At 45.4% G+C, this 12,217-nt stretch overlaps 1 protein-coding gene across 4 annotated transcripts in view; it reads right to left on the bottom strand.

Annotated features, from left to right (window-relative positions):
* LOC146342382 (solute carrier family 12 member 3-like) overlaps positions 1-8,922 on the bottom strand; it is a 35,657-nt gene extending 26,735 nt beyond the window's left edge. The window contains exons 1-6 of one of the 4 annotated variants that reach the window (XM_084806101.1): positions 8,785-8,922; positions 5,854-6,158; positions 4,281-4,415; positions 3,998-4,073; positions 1,000-1,095; positions 21-160 (exon numbers count right to left, since the gene is read on the bottom strand). In XM_084806101.1, coding sequence (XP_084662227.1) covers positions 21-160; positions 1,000-1,095; positions 3,998-4,073; positions 4,281-4,415; positions 5,854-6,158; positions 8,785-8,878 — 846 coding nt within the window. In that variant the 5' untranslated portion in view covers positions 8,879-8,922. Of the gene's footprint in view, positions 1-20; positions 161-999; positions 1,096-3,997; positions 4,074-4,280; positions 4,416-5,853; positions 6,159-6,591; positions 6,781-8,593 lie in introns of those variants that run through there. The other 3 variants (XM_084806104.1, XM_084806102.1, XM_084806103.1) reach the window with 3 other exon arrangements.
* Between the last annotated feature and the right edge of the window lie 3,295 nt (positions 8,923-12,217).

Below are 12,217 nucleotides of genomic sequence, written 5' to 3' on the forward strand. Positions count from 1 at the left end.
CGGGGTTGTGCCACACATACCACCAGGAGGTCCTTGACTGTTTCGGAGAAGCCCACCACGTGCATGGCCACAGCAACAGCATTGGCGAAGGAGAAGAGGAGCCCAATGGAGCCACCAAGCTCTGGGCCCAAGCTGCGAGAGATGAGGAAGTAGGTACCCCCTGCGCCAGACACAAGAGAGGCAATTTAGATGTTTACTTCTCAAGGCCAGCCCTACCATTAGGCAAAGACAAGTGGCTACTATTTTGAAATAACAACAACAACTTGCATTTCACCCCTGTGGAGAAGCAGGGTGCACACAAAATCAGTAATAGCAGCACTTGGTATTCATAGGAAGCACATTCTGAGAGTTCGGCACGTTTCACATATAATATCTCATTAATCCTTATAACAACCCAGCAAAGACAGTTGGTATTATTATTACCATTTTGCAGATGGGGGACTGAAGCTCAGAAAAAGCGGCTTGCCAGTGAGTTCACGCCTAAGGTGAGATTTGAACCAGGGACCCTCCCAATTCACAGCTCGGGGCAAAACTAGATGTGACGTTATTCACACCTTTGGCCCTTGTGTGGCTGTTTTTGTTTTCAAAAGGCAGGGTACAAAGTGAAATGAGGCTGTGGCAAGGGGGAAAGGGGACTTTAGCCCTTTGTTCCCACCATGGTCCTGATCTGAATCAGGGGGTCCCATGCCCGCTATTTGCAATGGGAGGAAAGCTCCCATTGACACCATATTGAACGACAGTGTGGGTGTTCCAGCAAAACAGTCCCACTCTGGAATGTGAGCCTCGGCGTGTGTCTGATGATGCCGACCTCTGACCCCAGCCTTGTCGTAGCTCTCTGTGATGACATCACAGAACCCCACGTTCACCATGTGCTCAAATATCCTGTTGCAGGCACACTGAAAGACTACGCACTCACTTTTCTTACTTTATCATTGCATATAATGCAGAGGTGGCCTGGGAACTCAAGGACAGGCTTCCACGTGGGAAAAGATCGCTCACCTGCTTTGACCTTGCCGTTGGTGGAGATAGCCGAGATGGAGAGGCCGGTAATGCTGGTCACCACAGATGACATTAAAATGATCAGCCAGGTCAGCCCTGAGAAAACAAGAGATAACTAAGTGGGTTGAAAGCTTGTGGGCATCACCTACTAGAACTCTCCAAGATCTGTGATGTGGGAAACCCAATTGTTTAAACTGGCCAGAGTTTCCCCTTCCAAAGCCTCCTGATTTTCACCACTACTTCTTGCTTTGCCATATATGCTTGTAACTCTCTACACTGTTTTGGGCCATCCATCTTTTCCCTGCAGAAGGCAGGCAGATGTGCACAATTTTTATTTTTTTTAAAATGGAAAAGCTCAGTAGAGGAACAATGCGTGGAGAGGAAGCAATATTTCATGGACAGATTTTGAAAAAAAATTATTTATTTATTTATTTATTTATTAAATTTATTAATCGCCCATCTGACTGGTCACCCAGCCACTCTGGGCGATGTACAACCCACCATAAACAATTTAAAACAATAAAATTTTACCATAAAATTTTTTTTTTTTAAAAATACCCTAACCCACCCCAAATGCCTGCCTGAACAACCACGTTTTTAATGCACGACGGAAGCTCATTAAAGAGGGGGCATGACGGAGTTCCCTAGGGAGGGAGTTCCACAGAGTGGGGGCCACCACAGAGAAGGCCCTCTCCCTCGTCCCCACCAGTCTAGCTGTCCTGGCTGATGGGACAGAGAGAAGGCCATCCGAGGCTGATCTTGTTAAGTGGCCTGTCTGGTGTTGCTGGAGGCGCTCCTTAAGATAGGCTGGGCCGGAACCATATAGGGTTTTAAAGGTCAAAACCAACACCTTGAATTTGGCCCGGAAAACAACTGGTAACCAGTGCAACTCCTTCAGCACTGGAGTGATGTGATCTCGCCGGCGGCTGCCTTTAATCAGGCGAGCCGCCGCGTTCTGTACCAGCTGCAGTTTCCGAACCGTCTTCAAGGGTAACCCCACGTAGAGCGCATTACAGTAGTAATGTAAAAAAATTGAAAAAATTGTTTCAAATTCAAACACTCAGATTCTCTGTCTCTGAAAACCGTTTTCAATATTTGCTTTTGAGATTTGCCTGTGAAGGATACATGCAACCCCCACTGTCTTTCATTTGGTTTATTTCTTTTTATTTATTAAGAGTACTTATATGTCAGCCTTCAATATAAACATTCACACGGGATGGCACAAAACACTAAAAAGAAGTATAATGATAGTACAAATCTGAACATGTTAAATTGGCAGACAAAACCGGAAACCTCTTAACAAAACCAGAAACCTCTTAACAATTAAAAGCCTGGGATTTTGTTTTTAATCTTTCATGCCTGGCACATGAAAGATAATGAAGTAGGCATGAGGCACGGTTCCCTGGGGAGAGATGAGTGTTAATTGTTGATGAACATTCAGGCAATAATGTTAGTAGGTTGAATCCAGGCTACCAGGAATCTTCTAGATGAGGATTTAATTGTGCAATTCAACTGCAGTATGTATGGCATTATACAGGAGGTCGAGACAATGCCTTCTTTTATTTGTAGCCTTCCTGTGTTTTCATACTGTTTCTTCCTTTTTTCTTGCCCGAAAAAAATAAGTTAAGGAAGAAAAGATGGAATACCTACACAATGCCTTTTGATTGTTAGCAGTGCACTAACAGCCTTCAGCCTTGAAGTTGAACTTAGGTCTCACTGAAATCAACCAGACACGTCAGTCACGAATTAAGTCCCATTGATTTCAGTGGGAATGACATTAAAGCAATTTACCGTGCAACCCAATTTACCATGCAACCCAATGCATGTCTACTCAGACAGAAGTCCCATTCAACATACTGGGGCTTATTCACAGGTAAGTGGGTATAGGATTGCAGTCGTAGTCTGGACCCAACCTATTGTTATTAATCAGAGAGAGAGAGAGAGAGAGTTGGATCCGGATTTACACTGGATCAGATGCATTGATGGAAGTGGACTTCCCCACCCCCCTTGCTCCCTGAAAATGCCACACAGAGAATCAAGAGACCCTGCTGAATAGGGTGAGCTGTGGCGTGGGATCCCCCAAATCAGGTGGAGGGACCTTCTTCAAGCAACGCCCTTCCTCTTGCAGTAAGCAGATCTTGGATCCAACCCAATCTGTTTCCAGTGTTGAGCACCATCCATTCACAAGAATCGAGCTTGGGGAACCACCATGAGAACTCATTTGCAGAAACGCAGCAAATCTTTAGGGAAAAAACTCTCTAAAGATGCAGTCCTATGCAAGTTTAGAGAGAAAAAGTCCTACAACTTCCAGCATCCCCCAGTCAGCATAGTGAGGAATTGTAGGACCTTTAATCTGTCTAAATATGCATAGGATTGCACTCTAAGGTGGGGAAAAACCAATGCTTTTTTTTCACATTGAGCTTTTATCCTGCAATTGAGATTGCTCCTTCATGGAGGTTTGCAGGCTCTTTACATGATGCCGTGACCCTCCAAGGCGTGTCCTGCACTAAATACCCTTTGTTAGTTTTTTTAAATAGATCGCAGAGAATGAGCTACGAAATTACCCCGTTGTTTTCTGCCTGAGTTCCCTCCGTGAAAAGAGGAAAAGCGGCAAGAAGAGGAGTGAGATCAATGAAAGATAATGGAAGACTCAGATACGGGGAGAAGGAGGGGGAAAGTGGGGGGGAGCTCGTGAAAAAGGGAGTTGTGAGCCTGCATTTAAAATGGAAGCAGAAAGCTCCATTTTAAATGCAGGATTTTAGGCTGGTGTAGAGATGCCCTCAGTCTGCCAAGCTCAATTACGTTTTTATACTTTGCTTTTTCTTACACATACATGATGTGTGGGGTTTGCAACCACATTCACAGGTGCCCACATTAGTGAGTCCGGACTGACCACGCATGAAACCACCACCACCACCAAAACAGTTCCCACAAAAAGAGGAAGCCCCCTCCCCTTTAATTTGAGCTCTAGCTATCCATGTATGGAAAGCCCTCTTACCAATCCCAGCCTGTGCAGTTATCCACGGCAAACGTAGATAAAGGATCACACCCCAAATGTTCAGCATGCATCGGATCTTTGGAAACAGAAGAACACAAAACTGAGAACCTAGGAGCATACCCATAATAATCGCGTCGTGTGTTTTACTTAAAAAGAAAGGATCAATTAATTGATTGCTGCCCGCACTTGTTTCTTCCCAGTGAAGTTTCATACCGCTGGGACTGGATGGACGCCCCACCCCTCCCAATCTCAGCAATTCACTCATTTCAGTCGTTGACTTTACCATGACTCCAGTCACCCAGCCGAAACGGACAGGTTCTGCTCCTGGTTCATCAGCTTCCACATCTTTCTCCTCCCCCTCCTTGGTACCAGGCTCCATACCGGGATCTCCAGAGTCTGGACCTGTTTGCCCTTTGCCCTGAATCAGTAACACAAGAGAGGAAAACAAAGCTAACAATACTCTCCTTAATTTAGGGACAGAATGATGTTTCTCACGTACTGGAGGAAACCTAAACATTTCGCGATAGTTTCACGCAGGTCTCGCTAATGGAGCTTTCTCCAACCTGGCTGGGGATGTTGGGAGTTGTCGTCCAACACATCTGGAGGGCACCAGGTTGGGGAAAGCTGGCCTGATGCTTGGAGGGGAAAGGAGGAGAGCATAGGTTGGGAAGTCGGGAGGCAGTTAACTGCCCAGCAGTTTCATGTGGAAAGAGACACCCTTCACTCAAATTGCAGGCAGAAAACTACACAGCGCCCTGTTTGGACTACATTGAAAGGAAAGGAAGGGTACCCAGGCCCACAATCTAGCTCAGCAGTGGTCTGGATTCAGTCTTGTGCTGTCTGTTTTTTCTTTTTACTGCTATTTCCATTTTCTACATATTTGTTCTAAATTCACACCCTCAAACAGCACACAGATGAAAATAAAGACTCGGGTACATGCATAACAAGCATCAAGAATTACCTAGTTAGAAAGGATCCTGAATCTCTTTGCAATCAGAGACACTGAGCTGTAAGGGATCCCCAAAAGGTCATTTAGACTGACCCCAAACACATAACAATACGTTCCACCTGTCCCCATATTTACCAGGGGCAGTCCCTCTTTTCTACTCTCAGCCTCTAGTAAATCAGGAAACATCATATTCCTTATTTTCTGTGAGGAGCCCCATGTTTCAACCGTGGATGTGCTGATGAATCAGAAGGAAACTACTCCTAATAGGAATGGGAAACCTGCACATCTCCAGATGTGGCTGAACTACAGCTCCCATCAGCCCTGGCCATTAGCCATGCTGGCTCAGGCTGATGGAAGTTGGAGTCCAACCACATCTGGCAGGCCACAGGTTCCCCCTAACAGCGTCCTTTAAAAATGGTTTGATGACAATGTATTGCTAGTATGAATGCTGGTCCTCTTCTACTCATGTAGCGGAATGCGGTGGGAATGAGATGGTACAAGTCCTGAGGTGGTAAGAAGGGATGGTGTCATTTTAGGGTAAAGGTGGGCTAATCACTTAATCTCACCACTGTAAAAAAAAAAGAAGAAAGAAAACTAGTATAGGAGTGAAATTGCTGGCCTAGACACATTCCTCTTAGATGCATTAGCTTTCTTCTTCACTTCCAAGGGTTTTTTGTTTTATTTTAACTTGAGGGAGCGTTTGGAACTGGAAGCCCCCACTGTCAGCCTGAAGTGGTACAGAGCCGCCCGCTCTGCCCCCTCAGGATTTGACTCCCTCACTGCGCTGCACATGGAAACCAGGCCAAAGGTAGCTCAGCCAACAGGACCACATCTCTCCTTCAGTGCATGCTGATCACGGTGAGGAAGGCTAGCTCACCAAAGAGCACCCTCTAAGAATGTATCTCACCGGCTCTGCATTTCTGAGCATGTCCAGTGTGGGCCGAATCTTCCGACGTCCAGGCGGTGCTGAGAGGGCATAAAATTCATATCGTGGGCAGGCATCAATCGTGGTCTCGTAATCTGGTGGGGCTGAAAGAGATCCGTTTTCCTCCACTGGCGAGGGAGACGTCCGCTGTGCTGGACATTTGGGAGCACCATTGGCCTGGTCCAGGGGGGCCCCACTCTGCAGCTTCCGGACCTTGAACCGCCCAAGTGAAAAGACAGTCTTATATGACGGTGAGTCTTCCATTGTCCAATTGGGATTGTTCTCACCTGCCACGGAGGATACAAACGGGAGAGGGAGCAGACATTACAGAGTCTTAAGGCAGAATTTACTTTTAGTCATGGCTTAACAGTTCTTGGACCCAGAAATTATATTTTCAGTAAAAGGCCTCAGCTGAACAATATGTGAATTCATAAGAAAGACATGAGCATCCCTGAGGATGTGCAGAGTGCCTTACCCTAACCAATAAATAACCACAACCAGCCTTCACACATCTAGGATGGAGAAAAGGGCTTGGTGGACACAAGATTTTGTTGTCTGTATGTTTACTAAAAATGTACCAACAATTTTGCACAAGGTGATAGATGTAGTAGTGATGAAAATCAAAGCAAATTCAAAGACAGATTTAAATTTGTGCTTCTGCTGGTCTTGGGAAGGTACAAAGAACCAGGCATGGCTCATACCCCTTCTTTGCAGCCATACCTTAAGAGCTAGAAACCTGAGTATTTTCAAATGAAAGCTGGGAAGCTAAATTCTACACCCAGTACAAAATTCTCTACACAGTGTAGTAGTGGAATCCTGCACTACACTCAGCTTTGGTGAAGGTTTCCAGGTTTGCTTGAGCAGCGTTTGCTTTGGGTCTTCCTCCTCTTCATGCTTTATTTCCTAAAACTGAAAACCCAAGATTCCTGTTATGCTGATTCCAGACACACTGCCAGATTTTATGCTTGCACAGAAGCGGTCTCATAAAACAGAACAGCCGCAGCATGACTTTTATTGCTAAAGGTTAGTTGCCCCATCCTTGCTAGGAACGTAAGAGAGGTTGATATATTTTAGTATATCAAGGCACCATAACTCCAGTGAGATAGAGAGGGAGAGGGAGAGAGGGAGAGTTAGTTTACATTTGTTTACAGTGAGAACCTTGGTGCTTCCAGATGGGAGAGCTCCTAGCAATCGCGATCAAAAGATACTGTGCAGCTATTCCGTCTTCTCCTCCTCAACAGATTTTTTTGTGGAAAGAAAAATGATGGAAGAAGTGGTGGGAAACATGGGAGGGTTACGGGTGGAAGACCATGTCGTCTGGACCCACCCCGTTAAATTCTGTGAATGTGGCAAGGCAATTTTACAATCAAAGCCTCATCTAAAAGCACCCTAAGCTGAAGAGATGGGAGTGCTTCCAAAACAAGGGCTCCTGGCACTACTAAACAACATTATTGTGCAGCTCTTCTGTCTTTTCCTCCTTAATGCCCGAGAGCACTCGGGATGGATAAACTGGGGGAGTTTATTCACCTCCTCATCAACAGAGGGCTATAGAAAGCCCTCTTGGAAGCTCCTTTTCGATCCAAAATAAACAGGCATCTACTAAACTGACATGGTGAACAGTGTCTCCGAAGCGCCAGCAGAAGCCACATCGAATGGGTGTGCTGGATCCTTTCAAACAAAAGTTCCCCTTGCCTCCTGCTGTTCCTTGGCTGCTAAAATAATAGCTCTTTGGGAAAATGCTAAATCCAACCAGATTAATTCAAAGAATCAATTGCTATTCTTCGACCCAGTAACAGAACCTTGTGGCATCTTAAAGACTAAACAGATTTATTGTGGCATAAGCCAGGTGTGGAGAGATTTCAACTTTGCACGATCTACTTTAGTCAACCATTTGGGAGTCAGACACACCAATAGATCCTGATTTACCCTCTGCCTGCCCCTAGGCTTTCGTGCCCACAATAGCTTCTGTCATGATAAGTCTGTTAATCTTTAAGGTGCCACAAAGCTCTTTGTTGTTTTGGCTGCAGCAGACTTAACAGGGCCACCCCTCTGATAGTTAAGAATGAAATCCCCACATACCAAGGCGATGTACCACTGAGCATCAGGTGCTGGGGACAAACAGCAAGGGGAACCCATCTATCACCTTCATGCCCTGTTTGCAAACCTCCAGAGGCATCTGTCTCCTGCTCAAAACAGGATGCTGAGATGGACCTTAGACTCATCCAGCAAAAGCAGTTCTTATTTTCTTATGATAATCAGTTAGCTTAGCCTGCAAGCAAAAGATTTCTTTTTTATGAAGTCCAGTGGGCAGCACATGCTACTCATTAATTTTCTAAAGTTTTAACATCAAAAACCTAAATATTTCTGTGCCATTGTGAATGCGGTTTTAAAAGAACCAAAAACAAACAAAATAAAACCAACAACCCAGCTCCCACAGATCAGTCCACTTTTCATTATACCTAACACACATAGAGAATTTTAGAGCATCACCATATAAAGGAACAGGGAAAGCTGGTGTTTGTGCCGCCCAAACAGGCAGCGTTGGAAAAGGCACGTGCGGCAGTCAATATTATACTGGCTGGAAGGGCTAAAGACACCGAACTGGAGAGAAGCAAGACTGGGGAAAACAGAAGAAGGGGGAAATAGTGGAGGGGAGATGGATAGACAGAGGTAGACATGGAGAGACAAGTGGATGACAAGTGGATGGTTACTGCCTTTGTACCTGCTCCTTCAATGCTCCACCAGCCCTTAGTATCTTATCTCTCTCCAGGCCGCAGGTTCAACTCTTATCCCCCCTTGCCTTATAAAGGCCCCAGATAACTCCAGGCCTTGCTCTCCAGAACTGGACCTAACAGCTCCTCACTGCCCTGATCCCTCCCATCCATCCATCCAACCATCCATCCACCCACCCACCTCCTCCTTCTCCAAACAGACAAACTTTCCGAGTGCACAGCAGGGGGGTGGAGACTGAAGGAACATCCTCTCCCCTCCTTGCACATACAGGCATAACTTAGAGGCCTGTTTGCTTGCCTTATCTTCTGCCCCTGCAATGTTCTTTCCACTGGGCCGGTTTGCACAGGGCAATGGAAACTTGAGAAGACAATGGAAGACAGGGAAGCTGGAGCCACTGGGATCTGTCTGGCTGCGCACATGCCGGGCCCGTGCGCAAGGGCCAGGCCAAAGGGCTGAGGTCACAGGCATCCCCGGGAGAGGGGACAGGCGGGGAAGACGACAGCCTTGATTTGAACATCGCTTCAAATTGTTCGGCCCTGGAATTTGATTCATTGCCATGACTAAGCCGAGTAATCAAGGGAAGTGATAGAAGTAGTTTAGGATGGCTAAAGGCGGCAGAGCGGTGGTTTTCAAACTGTGTTCCGGGGAACCCCGGGGTCCCAGAGAAACTGCAGCAGGGATTCCTCAGTGAGAAGGCCAAGTATGGTAGGCAGGACAGCTTGCTCCCCCTCTCCCAACTGACTTTATCTTATAATGTGCTGCCACGGAAATGTGTTGAGGGATTTGTTCTCGGGCAGGTGTGGGCAGACTTCAGACTTGCGGATCTACATATATATTACTACAACCCTGAGGTCCACCAACCTCAGCCAGTCGCAAAATGGCGGCACGGGGCAGTCAGTTACCTACTACTGCACCCCATGGGCCGCAAGAGCAAATCTACTATTCATTTGAATTACTACAAGGTTTTTTTTAACAACCTAATTCAGGGGTGGTTTTGTTTTTGTTGTTGTACCTGTTGTTACAAAACTGGGAGCAGGAGATGGTGAAAACATTGGCAGCTCTGCAAGGGTATAAGAACACTGCAAATCATCCAGCAGTCTACTAACAGATCCTTATCTAGGGTGCACCCCCACTTCACACAGGGCAATGACAAGGCCTAACAATAGGCCCTGATTGTGCATCTAGAATCTTCTACATGGGTTCCACAAAAGATGAACAGAGGTGCCATGACAGACAAGCCAACATGGAACAACACCCCACTCCCTAAAGGGTAGGAAATGTGGAAGGCACTGTAATAGAGGACAATTGTTAGTCCTACAGCCGGAAATGTAGGTTGGGTAAGGTAGAGTGCCAACCGACTAGTACGAAAAACAGCCTGCCCGCATTACTGTGCCTTTCACAGCAGTTTGGTGTGGGAAAATCATCAGGTTAAGCTTTTCATGGCATGAAGATAAATATTGTCTGCTCATGTATACAGTGGTTAAAGGTAGAGGAGCAGGAGATGGTGAAAAATTTGGCACCTGTGTAAAAACATAAGAAGAGCCATGCTGAATCAGACCAAGGGCTGCTTGTGGGAAGCCCATAAGTAGGACATGAGCGCAATAGCACCCCCCTGCTGAAGCTTCCCAGGAACTGATCTACAGGGACATACTGCCTCCAATACTGGAGATCATACATAGCCATCATGACTAGTAGCCATAGATAGACTTATCCTCCATGCGGTGGGGTCAAGTTTACTTTGGGTAGCCTATTGTAAGTGGACAACAAAGTTTCATCTCACGTGGAGGCCAAGTAGGCCTCCATAAGAAGCAGGGCCTTTTCTGTTACAGCCCCAAAATTCTTCAGTGCTCTTCCATGGGAGGCCTACACGTTCCCGTCTTCGTTCTCTTTCTTTTTCATCATACCTTTAGTTTTCCCTGTTCTGCTGTTTTTTAATAGCCTGTGTGGGTGGTCATTTCTAGTTTTATTTATGTTGTGAGTTTTTAATCATCTCTTTTTATTAAGATTGGGTTGTTAAATGTTTGTACACCACTTTGAACATTCACAGTGAAACGTGGCATCACATCTTTTAAATTAAATAATATACTTGTTGTTTTGACCTGGAAACTCTTCTTGTAGTGCATCCTGGCCAGGTGGCATGGTCATTGCTTAATGGCCAGTCCTTGGAATTCTCTCCCATAAAGTTAAACGAGATGGTCAATGGCATTGGAAAAAGGGTTTTATGAGAGCGTTGCTCAGCTGAGTGGTTCCTGATTCCATAAAAGGCCACTGCTGGTGTTGTGTGATTTGTTCCCCTTTCCTGCACAGGACTGGCACCTTGTTTTTGGCAAGACGCCTGTGCAAAACTCAGAAATTCAACTGGTAAGCATTCCCCAACCTTGGAGGTAACAATGCTAGGGGGACTTTGGCCAAAAGGCAGGAGAAAAATATAATAAACAAGTAATATTAATCTTTCAGAAATATATATATATATATATATATATATATTCAGAAATATTAAATGTCTGTTCGTATAAGAAAGATTCAGAACAAAACATGAGATGGGGAATCCAGAGTACATCAAAGTTTATAAATTACCGACAAGAGTATATCTGACAGTTTTCTACTTAGAAATTATTTACCCATGTAGGAATTTATCACTTAATCATTTTTTTACCTGTAAATACAAACATTTAATAAATGTATTTAACAAATGCACCCTTGTCAGAAAGCAGCAATTGGCCATGCCTTCCTGTTGCATGTACACCAGTTGAGCAACCCAGAAAGACTGGCAATGCTCAAACTCTCTCACTTGATGCCTGCTAAATGTGTTGAATCATAATTCCCACCACTCCCTGCCCCTGGCTGGGGATGATGGGACTTATAGTCCAACACATCCAGAGGGTGCCAGGTAGGGGAAGGTGGATCAAAGGCTGAAATCCTATGCAAACGTTCCTGGAACTAAGCACCAAAGATTTTACTCAGAAGCATGTAAACATGCATAAAATTGGGCTGCAAATACCGTTTTCTTTGAGAGAAAAGAACATCAGGCTGTATTAGGGCTGCAACACTGAGTCAATTAACTGGTTAAATTAATGGATCAAAGACATTTTGATAAACTAGAAAGTTGCCTCCTATAAAGTGGGCAACACATCTTTTTAAAGAGTTAATTATTTTTAACAGAAGTATTTACACATACACACACACACACACACACGAGAGGAGGGGAGAGAAATGCCTTTCTAAGATGGTACCTGCTATGGAAAGGAAAGGTTCCTCCTGTGCAAGTACCGAGTCATTGCTAACTCCTAGAGGGACGCCGCTTTTGCTGGCATTTTCATGGCAGACTGTAGCGGGGTGGTTTACCATTGCCTTCTCCAGTCGTGACTACCTTTCCCCCAGCAAGCTGGGTACTCATTTTACCGACCTCGGAAGGATGGAAGGCTGAGTCGACCTGAGCCGGCTACCTGGGACCCAGCTTCCGCTGGGATCGAACTCAGGTCGTGGAGAGAGCTTCAGTTGCAATACTGCCACCTACCACTCTGCTATGACATATACACAAATATGTGTATTGCAGTTAGAGTGTTCAGATTCCCTCTTAGCGACCAAGTTCATTGTATCAACTTGGGCTATT

The sequence above is a fragment of the Heloderma suspectum genome, chromosome 6 (genome assembly GCF_057233095.1).
Source record: "Heloderma suspectum isolate Gila_16-S chromosome 6, 16-S_ref, whole genome shotgun sequence".
Taxonomy (NCBI): Eukaryota; Metazoa; Chordata; class Lepidosauria; order Squamata; family Helodermatidae; genus Heloderma; species Heloderma suspectum.